A 17,471-nucleotide genomic window follows, 5' to 3' on the forward strand; every position below is an offset into this window, starting at 1 on the left:
CACAGGCAGGCCCAGTACAACTAAGGTAGCATGCCATGTAGTGTTTCAGACCCAATATAATCACCGTGGCTGGCACCTCTAGAGTGACAGTCCCTAAACTACATGCAACATGCGGCCCATAATTCCTTCCTGCATTTCCCATGGCCACAGGAAGCTTCTACAAGTGGATGAACATTGTGTCTTCTTGCTTTTGTTGCAAGTCTGTGGGCCATTAGGGGTTGCCTCTTTGGTGAAGAATGAACACAAAGCTGATTTATCTTCATAATATATCAGAGTGGAAGTCCAGCTGGCAGGCAGGAGCTGTGATTTGAATCGTCACAAGCAAGGGCAAGAACTGCAGTCAGATCTCTGCTGCTACACAACAGGCTATTTAGTTACAGCATAAGGGGGAAAGCAGCATTAGCCTTCCAGCACTTGTTGACAGAAGCAGAGGGAGCTATGTTTTGCATGAAGTGGTTAGTGCAATCTGAGCATCCTTTCTACACCTCTGAGGAGGAAGGGTACCTAGTATGAGATGTTTGCAGGTGCGCAATAATGACTAAGCTGTTCTTCCCTAATAAAAGGCAGTTCGAGGCAACAAAAAAGCATGAATTTATAATCCAATAAAACTTCACAGGTGTTTTGAGTATCACGTTCTTGAAACAAACTGTTCCTTAAACCAAAAAATTGAATAGTTCATAAAAATGCTGTGCCTTCCGCCCTCAGCAGTGCTCTGCTGGCTGTAAAACAGCTCAGCTTAATCCCCATAGATTTAATAGTTCAGAGACGGTAAGAAATAGCTCAGGGTTATGACCTAAGCTTCTACAATTCTGACCACATACAATCTGTATGAGAATCCAACTTTTAGCTTTTAGTACTGCTTAAATGATGTGGTGAAGAGGTGGCTTTCATAAGGACCTAAAATAACGATCCCAAATAGCAGAGAAATGTGTTTGTTGGGAGAGGAACACTTGTATATTTAGACTTACTCTTCACTGCTACCCAACATACTTGACAGGAGGATTAAAACCAGCATTGTTTAAGGAAAAGTCTTTAAGATTACTATGGCTCAGAAGCTTTACCTAAGGCTTGGAAATTTTTAACAAGTTGTCACTCTCAGAAATGCAGTCTCACACGTCATACGTTAACACTGATTGCTAGCTGTTAGGCCAAGTAAATATCATTTAATAATCACTTTGCCCCCTGCCTGGCCACAAAACAGGAGTAAGCAAGGTAATACGTTTACCACGTACCTTGACCAAAAAATGAGGTCAAGGAAATGAGGAATATTCTAAACAAACAAACTGCTCTGTCAGTGTCTTAACATACTCAAAACATTTGTCTAGTCAGAAGCAAGGTGTATGGTAGCTATCAGCATTCTTGGGGAATAAATGCTCCAGGGCAAAAAACTCACTTTAACTGAAGTATATTAACTTTTCACTCATGAGCCAGATGTAGTCATGTCTCCAATAATATTATTACACTGAATACTGTTATGGCATAAACAGTATTTTGGATCAGTTCAACATCAGATCTCCATAAATAAATTCAGCAAGTCTCTCAATTTAACATTTCTGAGGGTAGAGGTATTCAAACACATACCTATAGAGACGCTGTAATCATGCCACAGAAATGTAGATGGTCCACCAGACAAGATGCTATAGGAGTATTTTCTTTCTTAATGATTTCAACCTCAATGAGGCTGTCATCAAGCAACCCATTAGCCATCCTGAAACAACAAATCTAATCAACCTGAGGCATTCAGCATGACAAGTCACTAAAGCATATGCTTCCCGTGAGATTTGCAGGGTACAAAGATATTTCAAAACAAGAAAGATGCAGAGTCATCCTGAGTTTCTTTTAAAAGAACTATCATCTTCACAGTCAATGCATCCATTACAGGACTGAAACAAGTATTTTCTAGCATATACTGCCTGTAAATGTTATGTGTATCTCAATATGGTAGGCACCCCGTGGCAGGAATAGGATTCAAAGACCTGTTTTTGAAAGAGACTGAAACCTTTGCAGAGCATATTAGACTATTCAGTCACTCTCTCACAGTCAAGTTAATGCCTCTGAGGCTCTCAGCGTCGCTTAGGCTACCACTGGTCTCAGTGAATCTCACACGGCACACCAATGTGAAAGGATGTTCCAAACTAGGAAAAAGAACGTATCACATAGTTATTCATAGCAAGACAATTCCTTCCCAAAAGACCACTGATAAAAAAAAGATTTATCTCAGCATGTCAATTATAGTTTCAAGCCAGCAGGTACTGAAGAGAGAAGTAGGACTCAAATGTGTACTTGCAAAGATACCTGCTACCTCAACACATGAAGCAGAATTTAAGTCTCTAGCCAACACACATGCATTCAAAAGCAGGAAAGAGGCTGCTGAGACAGTCACATATTAGGTTAGGATTCGAACTTGGGCAATACTGGTACTAGCATCTTGCACTCCCAATCATCTAATGATCTCAACTCAACCACCAAACTGAGATCGCCACCAAACATAGACAGTCAGTTCTGAAGAGCCTGTACTGCTGTCCCCACAACAGGAGTGCGGTGGAACCAATGCAATGTGTCAGTGTTCTTGTTCTGGGACAGCATCAGCAATGACAAACCCATGTGCCCATTTGTGTCCCTGCATGACAGGCAGCCTTTGCATTCAAGAAACACTCTTGAATGCACGTGCTGTGGTCTCTATTTTTCTTCTCCTCATCCTTGGGGAAACATGTTGTTAGGCAAGCTGTTACATTTCATGCAGCACCACCATGAAAGTTTCATTTGCCCTGTCATGACACATCATCTTTGTTTTTTTCATTCCAAGGGAAAAGCTTACAGCACTAACAGCCAGTCTGAACGTAGTGTAGGGTGTACATACACTGTCATACTCCGTAGCAATGTATTAGGCAGTAAGGAATGAAAATCTCTAAAAACAGTTCTATTAAATCATACAGTGTTGCTAACTGAAAATGTGATTGCATTCTGTCTCTGCTAACATGGCTATGAGGCAGCGTGTGATTTCTAGCCCTGCTGGACTCATTTATCAAGTTTATTTGAGCTACCTCATCTGCTAATAGCAAGTCCCAGCAGATGGCATTATGCTCCAAGGAAACATTACACTGGTGCCAGTTGCCTCCCCCTCAGCTCTACAAGTCCAGAGGGGGGAGTCTCCAACTTCTCTGTGACTGGGCATAACCTTACCTTCTTCTTGCTCGTTTAGTTTTTCCAAGCCTAGCACATAGTCATTATATTTCAGCTGGGTGGAAGTATGGAGGAACAAAGGCAGAAAGTTAGCAAAGCTTTATGTTGACTTTTATCTTCATTTCTGTAGCTCTGTTTCAAAATCCCATACCTTCCTGTGCTCCCTGAGGCCAGAATAATCTTGATGTCAGCACTGGCACTATATACAACAGGCTGATAATAACTATTGCCTTTCCTGGTACACTGTGATCTGTCTTTTCTGGGAGCCAGACGCTAAAGCAAGAGTAAATTCAGTGCTGAAATGCCTCTTAATTCAGGTGCCAGTGAGACGTAAAAGATTTAAGCACAAGTATGTGAAAGCAGTTGTCTATAGCTCAGTGAGAAATAACCCCGAATGGCAGAGGCAGGCCCTGGGGGGTTTCAGACCTGTTAAATAAAAGCCGTGGGTGCAGGTACAGCAGCCCCACAGAACTAGCACTAGTATTCAGTCCATTCTCAGCTGCCCTTCCCTCTCATTTCCCAATCCCTGGTGATCCAGCTTGTCTTTGTCTTCATTTCTGCATGGCTGGCTTTGTTCCTAAGATTAGAAATCGTATCATGCAGATGGAACAAAGCCTTGCTGTGTCCCAGGCTACAGAGGATGTTACAACAGTCCTTAGCTCAGTCCATGCTCTTGTATGCTACTGACTCATGCGGTACTGTTGTGCCCAAGCACAGGAAGCTGAACTTATTACTATGAAAAGCTGGTGATAACTCCTGTGACCCAGTAGTTCAGAGCCATACACAGACCCATGAGTCTGCCAGTGTGAGATTAATTCCCTCATCTTTGTTACAGAGCTGCTGCCCATGAAGCATCTAGCTCCCTAGTGACTGTAGCAAGATAAAATCAATGAGGAGCAGGCATCAGCAAAGAACAGCAATAAGCGGATCCACTTAAAAAGGAGGATATTTGAGTGTAATCAATCTGTTCAGCTGTGGAATATGCATAGAAGCAATGAAATCTAGTTAATTCTGGTTCACTAGGTAGAGCTTTTTTAGCCTCTGCTTTGCTTGGTACCCTCCTAGGTTGTATGCACAGCTGTATTAATGTATTTAAGAGCCCTTATTCATGTCACTATCTATTCCCTGTTTAATTGCTGAAAGGGTGCCCTTTCTGTGCATAAGATCCAGCTTTTGATGATTACTCCTTCTGACACGAGCAGGAGTTCCTGTATCAGGCTATTGCTCTCACAAGAGCTGGCATTTCAATACCTTTTTCTTTACATCTTCTATTACCCAGACACAATCTGATCATATGTAATCCTGTGTGTGTGTGTATGTGTGTAAAGAAGCATTACTACTGTGCCATAAGACATCTGGAGAACCTCCTTTTATTATAGAGTATACACTTGACAGCGCTACCAGGCACATGGACTAAACAGAAGCTAGACAGACATCTTAGGAAGTCCGTTTTATGGTAGGCAGCAGAGGCAGACCGTTAAGTCCTTTGTGCCACCTGCTGGCAATCACTGCAAATTACAGCTTCCAAAGAAGAGGGGGGACGTGTCAGCTCTCAGCGGGAATGTGGAGCTCAGGTGCTCAGGGTGATGGAAAAATCCTGGCAACTGTGGTGTGTAAGGATATGCTGACACTGCACTGTGCAGGGCACCCTGCATCCCGCAGAGGTCACACCCACAGAGCTCATGCACTCCAGTGTCTGTACTGTGCTCTGCAATGTGCTACCAGACCCGTATTTTTCTGGGGCCTGTGCAGACTTTGGCTGATTCCTTGCAGGTCCATGATCATATCTGTGTGGTGTTTTTTATTCTGGTAAACCCTGGGGGTCAGGGCTTACTCTAGGGCTGTACAGGCTGTGGAGGGGTGCTTGCCTTTTCCTATTTTCAAGTTTCCCCTTTGAGGCTATGCATCATTCCCAGGCAGGATTTATCACAAGCTGAAGGAGGCCACCTCTTTTCAAAATGCGTGCAGTACATTGCATTTATATGTCACAGATCAGCATCTGAAATGGATGAATAAACACAGGTGTATTGTTAGCAAGTGCTTGATATGCTAGGACTTGGTCCAGAACCCACTGAAATTGGGAATTTTCCCTAGGCATTTAAAGAAAACAGTTCTGCAAACAAAAAAATATCAAGATTAAGTCTAATGTCTACTTGGTGTCTGTGATGTGCTCTATCATTGAACTACTATTTCCTAACTCATTAGCAAGTTCCAAAATCAATGTGAAAAAGGCAGATTGAGTGCTGCTATTGAAACCTTCTCCCCTCCTTCCAAGCTGTGAGCAGGTAATGAACACAGCCTTCTGGTTTGCAGCCCTTTTACCAGAAGAACCCATAGTCATAGGAACTCAGTGGAGAAACTCTTGACATTTCTTTGCTTCTTCCTTCTTCTAAAGTAAATTTTTGACAAAGATGCAAGGTCATGAATGATTACAGGAGGATAAGTACCAAGTTCTACGACTGGGGAAAGAGAATCTATGAGCCAGGATTGCACCAACTAGCATTTCCAAGGGTTAAAGCAAAATGGTTTTCAAATATCTTCACACAACCTCCTGCCACATCTCCCTTTCTCATTTGTGACTGACTGAACTGAGCTTTGAGTAGCATTAAAAGACAGGATTCAGCTTTGCCGGATGTAAGAAAAGGCAATGCCAGAGGAAGGGTACCAGATTTCTACTTAAAGGGATAGGCAGCAGCTGAGAGGTAGCAAAAGTTCCAGTACAGTGAAGGGCCAAGCTACTCTTTCTTTTCATGAGGGAATTATGTACAGACAATTTTGCCCCACATTACATTCCTCCCTCCTACACACACACACGCATGAGTAAATAAGATGAACACCTGCGCTTTTGATCCCCAATTAGATATCTCTACCTAGGGTTAACATCTCTGCATCCTTCTCTACCACAGCTCTTATCTTCTCTAAAATACTTCTTTTTACTTTTGAAAGCTGTAGGTAGGCAGATCACAGTCAGCCAGAGTGTTTCTCCTCCTTTACTTTCACTGTCTCTGAGCGCAAACATAAAAGCTGCTGGCAAAGAGGAGATGTGAGGGAAAAGCAAAACTGTCAGTTCACTTTGTTCTTACCTTGTCTTTCAGCCCATGCCTTCCTTTCCTCTGATTTTCATCCCCATCTGCTGATAAGCACGTAAGTGGCTAATGTTGAATGTCCTTGGAGGCAGTGCTGAAGGTCACAGTCATTCCTGGGGCTGGCCACAATAAAGCAGTTGCATCTTGCTAGAGCCACATGTTTATGCTCCTTGCTCCTGTCTGTATCACAGTGGGATGTCATTTCAGCAAAACTCTGTAGGTCAGCAGGAACAGGGAAAAAAGTCCTTATTCCCTCTCTGAAGATTCTGCTTCATAAGCTCTCTGGGGCAAGGGCTAACTTTTTATTACCTGACTGGAAGCGGCCTTGATCTCTCAGGCATCCTTAGACACTAAGAAAAAAACAAATACTGAACATCAGCAGCCTTACAGAAATGGGCAGCCAGAGGCAGCAGGTGTTCACCTCATATGACAGGTACGAAATATGTCCACTGCCTGAATGTAGAAGTCCTTGGCAGGAGCTGGCTGCCAGTGAACAAGCCCAGGAAATTCATTGTTACAGGTTGAATTTAACCTAATGACTGCTGGAAAAATTCAGTAAAGGTGGTTAGACTTTCAGACATGGAGCACCAGGTGGTTATCTTCATAATCCGTCTCACCAGCCACTTTATATCTCTGGTGTCCTCGGTTCAGCAGTAGCAGTCATGTTTCTCCTTCTTGGTAGCTGGTGCAGTGCAGTGTTTTGACTTTCAGCTTGGGAACAGAGCTGATAACAAGGATGTTTTGGTTTGGTCAAGGACTTTGTGAGCCTCATGCTCTGCCAGGGAGGAGGGGAAGCTGGGAGGAAGCAGAGACAGGACACCTGACCCAAGCTAGCCAAAGAGGTATTCCATACCACAGCACGGCATGCCCAGGAGGTAACTGGGAGTTAGCCGGAAGGGCTGGGGTACTGTGGGGTTGGAGGAGGTGTAGGTCAGGGCTTGGTTGGGCTGGGGGGGGCGAGTTATCGGTTGGCTGGTGGTGAGGTGTTGTATTCTCTTCCCTTGTTATTTCCTTTATCATTATTATCACTGGTGGTAGCAGTAGTGATTTGTGTTATACCTTAGTTACTAAACTGTTCTTATCTCAACCCGTGGGAGTTGCATTCTTTTCGATTCTCCTCTCCGTCCCTCCGAGAGCAGGGGGAGGGAAAGAAGGGGGGGAGTGAGTGAACGAGTTACCTGACTGGGTTTAAACCACGACACTCTGGTTTATATTTCTCTAGCTTTATTTCACCCATTAAACAAAATGTCTGACTCTGCCCTGAGCAGTTTTCCAAGAGGAGCTACTAACTGGATGGAAACAGTGAAGCAGCTTGCTTATTTCCAGCACTTTCTGAAACTGTAGGCTATTTCAAAGCCCATCACACTGGGAGCAAACCAGTCCACAACTCGTTGCATAAACTCTTGTGCTGTATAAGGGTGAGACTATATGATCATAAGAGACCCTATTAACTGATCCTCTGCTTCTGTGAATACCTGATTAAAGCGTTCCAGATTAAACTGGCTGCTTACTCACATGCTTCCTGGCACTGTTCCCAGTGTGGCAGAGCAGCAGAGATCACAGACCCACTTCTCCCTGCTGGGCTGGGGGAGTTCCCTCACAGTGAGGCCTGCCTGGCCTGTGGGGAAGGCCCTGGTACATGGCTGTCATGTATCATAGCCCCTTTGTGGGAGCAGACCCTCACCAAGGGTTCGAGCAGGCAGTGCTTGTGGCCTTGAGCACTTCTTCAAAGCAAGGAAGGCTGGCACAGGCTGGGGTGGCAGCGGGCTGTTGTCTGCCCCTGTGCAGCCCTGGCGTGCCCGGTATGGAGGACTCAGCACTCACCTCTGCTGCAGTGATGTGCTTTTGCTCTGTCTGCTGAACGCTGCCTGGCAATGGGAAGCAAACGGCACTGAGGAAAGGTCAGGAGGCAGGTTTGGGATGAGTGATGTCTCTCCTCTGCACCCGGTGAGGGCCTGGCTGGAGGATGATGCCTCTAACGGTGGAGGCGAGTGCCCTAGGCCTGAGGGGAAATGCAGTCGGCCGCGTAGGGGAGGGCTGGAGGAGGGAGCCCCACCCGCAGGCAGTGTGGGGGCCTCGTGTGAGAGCCGGGTGAGCCGCAAGGGAGGCTGCCAGCCCCGGGCCGGGAGGACCTGTATGCTGCGGCCTTGCGGAGGCAGGATGGACCTGGGCGCCAGGACTCCGGCGTTTCTGCCACGGTACAAGCCGCAGGGAAGGCCCGGCCCCAAAGCGGGGAGAGATGGTGAGCAGAGGGGAAAGCTAGTGAGGTTGTTGGGGCAGTACAGCCCTGCAGGGCACAGCTCGAGCGCCTGCGGGCGGCGGTTGGCGCCAAAGAGCCCGGGGTGCCGGTGGCAGTTGGCGTCCACGCGCCCGCGGGGCTGCGTGGCGGTTGACAGCTGTTGTAGTAGGATGGTGCGTTTGATGAGGTGATTGTCAGCTCCTGTAAACACTCACTAGCACCGTCGAGCTGTAAGTAAAGCATGTCTGGTGCCCCCGTCCCCTCCACCACACACACGTCTGCCGCTAAGTTTAATACACATTTCTGTGCGGGAGTCAGCGCCTTGCTTAAACAGCCAGCGAGAGGTACCTCAGCTACAGAAGGGGCATCGAGGTTATTGGAGATATGAAAACTATGAGGGTCCTCATAGCCTTTGGAGGTAGGACAGAAGACCAGTTCAGACTTCGACACACAAGGTGTTTTCCATTACGATTTACATACACTGTTCACGTTCAATTCCTGGAGGAGGGATTGCTATCAGAAAAACATGGCTCCTTTGAGGGTGCTAACCTGCATACTAACGCTCGCTTCTCAGAAAACAGGACTTCACCAAAACAGTTGCCTACAATTTAAGAAACTGAAAGAACTGCTACAACAGTGTACTAAGACCAAAATATTTTTCCATTTTAGTAGCACTCCAAACTGATTTCTTCCTGAACATTGCAGCATTTTTGATAGCCAAAATGCAGGCCACCTGTTGCAAGAGGGAAGGAACTATGTATATTAAACCATATAGCAAATTTATATGTACAGGTCATTAAATTACCTGTATTTTGTAACATACACTACAAAGTCCTAGACACTTCCTTTATAGACTTGTGCGACCCTTCCATGTAGAACTAGTGTTGAAATAAGGGTACTTAACAACTGAAAGGCACTTTGGCTATACATTAGATCAAGCCCAGGCAAAACCAGTCTATGCCACGCTAGCAGCAGTCATGCCTGTATTTCAGGAAATGCAGCTTTTCTCAGGGATAGCCTTGGAATCTCCCCCGAATTGTTGCTATGTGAAAAAAACGCACTGTTATAACCAAATTAAAATGCCAAGCCAAAGTTTTACAAGTGATGAGCTAATTAGAACATAAATGTTTCTATGAATTCACAGTCGCAATGTTCATATTCACATTTCTCTCAAAAATAAGGAAAAATATTTGAATTTTAATATTTTTGTAAGTTCTCTTAAGACTCTTTGCTGCCTTCATTTCTGATGAAGCCAGGGCAATGGTCACAATGATAAGATTTAGATTGTAAGATCACTTCAGATCAAAAAGTTTGTATAAATAAACTAGAAGTAGTAACGCAATCTATGCTGCTTATTTCCTAAGTCTGAGGTTCTGCTTTAAAGCATTGTGGACCTTGAGATCAATGACACAAGTGGTTATCTCTGAAGCTCAAGGACTAACAAAATCACACAACTGCACTCACTGCTGCACAGTAGGATGTGCACTGCCAGAACTGTAAGGTACAGTACATCTTTCATTAGTGTGATTTGATATTTACAGTCAATAAAATGCTGGAGTTGAGCCTCTGTGATTCTTCCAATGCTGATAGATAAGGTCAGTCTACTGGTTGCTGTGCATGGCAAAGAGTTAGGACTGAAGACATCATTAATTAATGTAATACGTGCATTAACATAGTCCTCAGTCATGCATGAGATTCTTAGAGTGGTCTTATTTTAGATTCACCACAGTCAGGCACCTAAGCTTTTGCTTTTTTAATTCTGAGGGACACCACAGGGAAATGATGGCCAGATTTTCTGGCCAAACAAAACCCAGAATGTCTTCCAAAGGCAGTGGAAGAGATAAATATGCCCAAGATGACTGAAAAATTGGTGCATGGAGACATACCTGGATCTGAGTCCTAGGCTTAATTCACGTGCAGTGTGTGCTGCATATATGTATACACATGTCCTGGAGTACTCCTGAATTGCGCTGGAAAGATAGTGGCTGGGAGTATGCTGCCACTAACAAATATTTCACTAGACCTGCCACTGCCTCCTTCATGGTTCCCAGGACTGAAGCTACCAGGAGCAGGTTATAGGTCAAAATAATTGTTATGGTGAGTCATACCAAGCTCATAGGCCACAAGGTTAGCACCATCAGTACAGTGAAAATTTGGCAGAGATCTAGGTTACATTCCCTGTCATCCCCTGTGGCACCTCTATGATGAACATAGCAAAAAATGCACTGTTCAGTGTAGTGCCGCAAAATATGCTCACCTGTGTTTGCTGGCAAACAGTGCTCATATTCACAAGGGTTTTGGGTACCTGCAAGAAGAACGGGGCAGCTTGCACTGCTCTGAGCCACCTTGACAGTCTGAACTCGAGAAACTTGCCTGCAACAGTGACACAATAGTTCAGATTTGTAAAGCAAATTTTGTTTGCTTTATGTCCTTTTGGTGAGATTTGGTTGGCAGTGACAGCTAGCTAGGAAGTCTTTAAATGGCACACAGAGAGTGGAAAATTTGAGACCATGGCAATGCGCCCTATCACTACATCAGTTCAGAGCCTTCACAGTAGAGACTGAGGCTTCTGAGCATCAAGGAGAGTTTCTCTTCCACAGCTATCTCAGCTGATTTCACAGTTAATCAGGATTACTCTGCCTCTAAACCACAAACCTTTCTTCTTTCCTTTTTTATTTCAGTTTAATTGCTGTGTTTCTAGGTTTCTGAGGCTTTCTGTTTTTTTAAGGTATATGTCAACAATTATTGTCTTTGGGATTGGTTTAGTTTTGTTTAGGGATATTGAGGGAAGTCTCCCATTGCTGGAAAGATCATAGTAAATTCCTTATTACTTAGCAATCACTATGGAGGAACCATTCCTTTGGCTGCACAGCAGAAGATGAATATTTAATGGAGCAGTAGTAATGGCAAATGGAAAGAGTGCAAAGGCTAATGCAGAGGCCAGTAACAGACTTTCTGGGGCAGGAGACCTGTCCTGGCCTTATCACATGGCAATGCTGGATAGAATCCCTAAAACCAGAAGTGGAAAACAAACAGAAAAACACTCATGAGAGAAATCAAAGAAAAAAACTGTATTTACAGAAAAAAAATCTGCTTTTACAGAAGGTCTTATATTATATGTGCAATTATTGAAATAATTTGTTGACAATACATATAAATATTTCTAATTTTTCTTGATTAGACCCCTGGAATTACATGATTACATCTAGATACATGCATCATAAATGCAAGGTATGGCTTAGATGAGGAGAAACTGTTAATTTTATTTTTCAGTTTGTATATTTTTACTAGTCAAAGGGACTTGGGAAGGTTAATTAACATGATCCTGAACAGAGCCTTGTGAACTCATCTATATTACATTTCTTTTTGTAAGTTAAATAGTAGAACCTCTTTAGTTACAGAGGCAAAAATTTGGTTTTGATACTCAGGTTTTTGATATTTATTTTATATTTGTGGTTTTGCGTATTGAGGGAGGCTAAGAAACACCTTAGAGTTGTGTGATTGACATGCAAGTAATGTGTTTATGTTTTCTTTCTATAAAATCAAGTCTAAAGTAAGTAGGTTTTTCCTGGGAGAACATAACCATTGGAATAGGATCACTTAATTAAAAATTAATTTGTTTTTAATCCATCTCAGATTCTTTGCCTTTCTCATCATACAAATTTAAATTTTGTCTTTCCTTTTACTGTAAATTCAACTACGTACTTCTAGTTCTTTAGCATTTTACAATTAAACTTGTGCTTAGCAGGTTTTGATATGTGTTGGATAAGTATCTAAGCTTGATTTATTTGTACATTTGCAGCTTCTTACGTGAGGGAGTAGTACATCTAAACAAAATAGATCCTGTGCTGATAGCACAAAATCATCAGTTTGTACTGTTGGGCAAATTCCTATTGAAGCAAGCAGAAACTTACTCCAATTTAATTCAAGAATGGAAGTATCTCACAACAAATCATTACTGCAGAAAAATCCTTATGGCTAGATGAGCTTTAGTTAATGTTAAATCACAAATATATTACTGTCTTTTAATTTATTTATTCTGAGTTAAATAAAGTTAACTTGGGGGAAAAAAAATCACTCTGTGCATTTACAAGTGTATAATCACATTTTAATTTATATCAGCTTTTATTTTAAGTGTTCCAGGCTGCTTGAATGAAGCCCATTGGGAAAGAGATAAATATAGGTGAGACCTACTGAAACTCCTACTGCACTCTTTCTTCTGGAAGCCTTGCCGACACATGCAACTGCCTGATCACAGTAGCTTGTCTGTCTAAACAAAATAGTTTAAGTCAAACCGTAATGCTTGTCTGAAGACAGAAGCCAAGTACTACATCTTTGATGCTAAAGTATCAGCAATTGGAGAGTGGAGGAGATTTTTCTACCAGAAGTTTTGACATGCTGGAAAATGCTGGCATGACCTCTGCTGAGAGAGGGAATTTCTCAACAGCTCTTCATGCTCACAGTAATGAAGCCTCAGTTGAAAATCACCTTCTGCAAAGATGCCTCTCACTAACTCATGTTGACCAAGAAGACACAGCATCGGTTTCAGGAATCTCTGAACTTTTTAAGGTTATGGAAGAACCTCGAGCACAGATTTTAAAACATGATGTAGAGATACCACCTCAAGCCAGAATAGCAACAATACCTCTTTCTTCTTTCCCACCTAAACTGCAGGAACTAATGTCAGCCAGAGCTAAAAATATCTTTGAGCTAAGGCAAGCTACAGAAATACCAGCTGTAACTTATGTATGGCCAGTAATAAGGATGAAAGATGCTTCCAGCCCTATTTGGAACAATTTTCCAAAGTACTTAATACCAATGAGTCCAACCTTAACAAGACACTGTTCTAGTCCTGATGTAATGATTGAAGATGTGATATGTTCCCGTATAACCCCAGTCAATCAGCTTGCACAAGAAGAGCTAGATGGAAGTACAGGAAGATCATATCCTCTTCTTGTAAAGTCATCTAGCAGTGTTGTTTCAGAAATTTTAAAATCACTGACCAATACCAAAAATAAGAATAAGAATACTTATATTGTACCGCCTTTGTTCGAATGTCCTACTGAAGAGCAACTGGAAATTCCTCTCTTTAAGGGAAATGCTCTAGTGATATGTAATGGGAAAGTCCACCTTCTGTATGCAATGGGGCATGAAGCTCTGCCAGCAGAAATGGAAGTACATGGCTGTGATATGTTGCTTAGGAAGACCACAGCTTGGCTCATTACATGCAGTGTTATCCGTGACGTAACGACTGAAGTTCCACATTCGCTGCTGTCAGGACAATATGATATAAAACAGAAAGAAAGATGTCTTACAACCTTTGCTACCCCCCAAAACCAAAATAAAACTTCAAATGCAACACATTTCTCTTCACACAGGATGACTACCATCTCTCAGCCCAAGCAGTGCTCACCTTCTACTGGGAAAAAGCAACAGGTAGTAATATATGATGATCAGCTGAATGTCTGTGTATGGACAGTAATTTTCCCCTTGGATATAGATGAATATAAAGTGCATTATTCAGCATATTTATAACAGGTTGAGTGCTGTGTAAGATAAGTGAAATGGTTTTGATTTCAATTTTTTGGAGAAGCCAAGCAACTCCAGTGGACATAGTCACTGTAGATAAATCAAAGTAGACCTTGCAGGTCATCAAGACTTTACAGTTAAAAAAGTATAATTAAGCAATGCTGAGAAAAAAAATCCATCTTGAGATATATCAAGATTTTTTCAGTATTTGAACAGGACAAAAGCACTGTGCTCAATGGGAGCAGCCTCTTGTTATTTAGAGAAAAACAGGGCTGAATTTAGTATAATGTCAAAAAACTTCCCAAGGGAGAAGGTGGGGTTTCTGAAACAGGTGCTGAGTGCCATCATAATCACCTTTTAAAGTAACAGTGAAAGAAGAGAGAAGGGCTGGCTTGCAAGCTCCCTCCTGAATTAAATTCTTCATGAAAAGCCATATCCCTGAAGTAGGGAAGGCTGTAGAAACAATGTGTGAAGATAAACTGGGGAGGGAGGAAAGTGACTATCCAACACTCACTTTCAGATAGTCAGTTTCTACTTTTTCTTGTTTCAGTTCCTCAGCAAGACTGCATTCCTATCTGAAGAGGGCTTGCGAAAAAGAAATGGGAAAGAAGCACTTCAGGAAAAAGACAATGAACTAAGAAGGAAATTTGGTATTGTTAAGGATGTAAGAGTCTTTCTCAACAGAATAAGTCCCACTGAACTTAAAGAGAACTCTGGCAAAGCTTCTGCACTGAAATGGAAGTTAACCACCAAGACAAAGAAATTAGAAAGTATGGCAAAGGTACTTAACTCTTCACATATAAATAGAAAGCATGCCTCACCTTCAAGTGTTCATTACACAGCATTAGTACACTTCTCAAAATCTGTGAATGTTTGAGCCCCATCATAAAATGTTTTCTATTTGAGAACCTTACAATGTTTATAAAGACTTAAAGTTCGGGGAGTTTTTTATATTTGGGCTATTGATAAAGTCAGGAAACTCTGGCTCTGTGCAGTCTACATTTGTTCTGTTACATTCTGTTATTTTCTGCAGGTTTTAATTAAACCCTCTGAGAAGAATAGCAGATCTTCCTAAATGTAGTTTTTATGTAAGATTTCAAATGGGAAAGCACTTCTTCATACAGTGAGAGGAAGATCTCTGCTCTTCATCTGTAAATTACATCTCTAATTGCACCATGCCCTAATGAAGGGCATTATTTTAATATGTATGTTTAAACTGTATGTTTATTCAGGTTTAATTCTGAGAACCATTTAATGAAATTGTATTAAACTGTGCTGAAATGCTGTGAAATAACACCTTTAATTAATGCATCCTAAATAAACATAGTGGCACATCAGAATCTATATCTCTTCGATACAGCTGTGTCTCTTTCTACAGTGCACAGAATCATCACAACTGAAGTGGGGGTGAGAAATTAAATTAATCTATACATTCAGATTTACCCCAGATGTGAAAGTACTCAAACCACAGGATCCCAGCCCAGACCTGTTTTAAATGATGTTATATTTAGTTAATCTATGGTTTAGCAAAGGCTATAATTTTGGATCTTATCTTAAAAACTCCAACTCAGTAAGGTAATGAGCTCTTGTTTGTATTGATATCAAGCATGATGGGTCCTTTTTAAGATCTTGGTAGTATTTGCTGCAGTATATTTGCCTACCAACTGGGAGATGTGGGTATATTGCACAGAGCACCAGAACCTCCTTGTAGACAAGAAGAACAGCCTTGATCTAAAGCAGTTTTTTGTTTTTCTCCTACACTGTCCAACCTAGATAATTCTCTTTGGAAAGAAAATAAATTATAAATTAAGGGATAGTTGGCTGTGAGCGTAGACATTACTTGTCACCTGTTGGATCCTTTTTGTTTAACAGCAAACTGTGCCACTTGAAACAGTTTTGCTGAGGAAAAGAGAAGAAAAGGAGCTAGAGCAGTGTGAGTTATCTCACAGGAGAAGAAAAAGGGAATGTATTCAAACAAAGATGCAGCGCTTCAGAGACCATGAAAAGGAGGAGGAACATTATTCTATGCAGACAGTATGAAAGTCTAAAGCTTACCAAATGTGCTGCCAGACCTTCTCTTAGGGAGGACCACTGAGCAAACCCTGTGCATTCAAGAAAACCCAGATGAAGTTTCTCAGATTAAAACTTTGCTTTCTGGTTAGTAAAGGGATACTTTCTCTGCAAATACACCAGTTGTAAATGAAACATCAAGAGGAAAAGGGAATGTAAACATGCTTCTAAGATCCTTAAAGGTTGAAAAACACCAATAGAAGCACTATATGAAAACAAACAGCAGCAATGAAAAACTATTCTTGCTGCTCTTAAATTACAAAACTTCAGCTCAGTATTTGGAGGGTGGATTGTTTGTTATGCTTTCTATTTTGCTTCTGTTTAATTAAATATAAAAATCATCTCAGTCTTTACACTTAATATCTGTAAAACTGACCGAAGAATTTCTCTCAGGATCACTTTTACTGAGTGGGTTCATTATCACAGCCTGAATATGTTCTTCACTAACCGAAAGTGATGGAGTAAACAGGCTTCCACAGCTGTGGGAGGAGCATCCCATAATACACAAGGGAAACAGGAGTCTGGTACTCACAGCAGTTTGATGTTTAAAGAACACCAGTAACCAGAAATCTTTACATAGATGCCTCTGGATTACTTACTGAATTGACACTATAGCTTGTTATGTGTGATACTGTAATTTCAGAAAGTTGATGTTTAAATGGCAGTCATTTTACAAAACTAGACTTTTTTGTTTTTACTGCAGCTAATAAAATCCTGATATAATAAAGACATAAGACTACTAATTTATTCTTCCTGAAGGACTTTGCCTCCAAAATTCAAATATGGTGATACAATGAAGAAATTGTCAACAATCTAACATAAATCATTAAATATTATGTAATTAAAATATGACATACAGACAGTTGCCTAAGAGACGGTACTGTCAATGGATAAAGGAACAGCCCTCCTTTGGTGGGAGTTTACCCATATGGAGGCTCTGAGGATTACCTTAGTAGGAGAACAGCAGCAGACATTGAAGACAGAGCTCTTCTGTCTTGGGAGCAGCTTGCCATCTGACTAGACAGCCTTAATCTGAAACTGAAACATATTTCAACTAACAACCATCTATTTCAAAAGGCTGACAAGAGCACTGAGACAGGAGCACTCTCCAAAAGTAAATTAATTTGCTTGAAAGCCTGGGTTGCAAACCAAGTGGTTATTAATGTATTTTTCTGAGTTTCTTTCCTACTTGGCTACTGCCCCAGATTGTTTGATGCTAGCTGTACATTACATGTCCTTAGAGATTTGCTTTAAGGCTCAAGTAAGAATTGTTATATAACATTATACAGGAGAGTCCAAATCTTATGTCCCTTTAAAGACTGGGGGGACCTCAACTGCATCCAACGACAGTTTAAGCCAACAAA

General features: G+C 41.8%; 1 protein-coding gene and 1 long non-coding RNA gene across 4 annotated transcripts in view; one reads left to right on the top strand and one right to left on the bottom strand.

Annotated features, from left to right (window-relative positions):
• LOC134173400 (uncharacterized) overlaps positions 1 to 6,892 on the bottom strand; it is a 58,193-nt gene extending 51,301 nt beyond the window's left edge. The window contains exon 1 of one of the 2 annotated variants that reach the window (XR_009968231.1): positions 6,267 to 6,883. This is a non-coding gene — a long non-coding RNA (uncharacterized LOC134173400). Of the gene's footprint in view, positions 1 to 6,266 lie in introns of both variants that reach the window. The other variant, XR_009968232.1, reaches the window with a different exon arrangement.
• A 1,820-nt stretch (positions 6,893 to 8,712) lies between these two features.
• Positions 8,713 to 16,834, top strand: LOC134173402 (ligand-dependent nuclear receptor-interacting factor 1-like). 2 transcript variants are annotated; one of them, XM_062637358.1, is made up of 5 exons: positions 8,713 to 8,963; positions 11,190 to 11,739; positions 12,631 to 13,944; positions 14,588 to 14,818; positions 15,910 to 16,834. In XM_062637358.1, exons 3-5 carry the CDS (start codon positions 12,847 to 12,849, stop codon positions 16,075 to 16,077), a joined length of 1,497 nt encoding a protein of 498 aa, XP_062493342.1. In that variant the 5' UTR covers positions 8,713 to 8,963; positions 11,190 to 11,739; positions 12,631 to 12,846; the 3' UTR covers positions 16,078 to 16,834. The 2 variants fall into 2 exon arrangements, with proteins under 2 accessions (XP_062493342.1, XP_062493343.1); XM_062637359.1 differs by having other exon boundaries at positions 12,644 to 13,944.
• The last annotated feature ends 637 nt before the right edge of the window (positions 16,835 to 17,471 follow it).

This window comes from Pezoporus occidentalis, unplaced genomic scaffold (assembly GCF_034315485.1).
Source record: "Pezoporus occidentalis ecotype Australia unplaced genomic scaffold, CSIRO_AGI_Poc_V1 ctg52, whole genome shotgun sequence".
NCBI classification, from domain to species: domain Eukaryota; kingdom Metazoa; phylum Chordata; class Aves; order Psittaciformes; family Psittacidae; genus Pezoporus; species Pezoporus occidentalis.

Coding starts and splice junctions, on each gene's coding strand:
- LOC134173402 (XM_062637358.1), top strand. CDS start 12,847: ATGCTAAAGTATCAGCAATTGGAGAGTGGAGGAGATTTTTCTACCAGA. Junction 13,945..14,587: donor CTACTGGGAAAAAGCAACAG/GTAGTAATATAT, acceptor TTCTTGTTTCAG/TTCCTCAGCAAGACTGCATT. Junction 14,819..15,909: donor AATTAGAAAGTATGGCAAAG/GTACTTAACTCT, acceptor TTTGTTTAACAG/CAAACTGTGCCACTTGAAAC.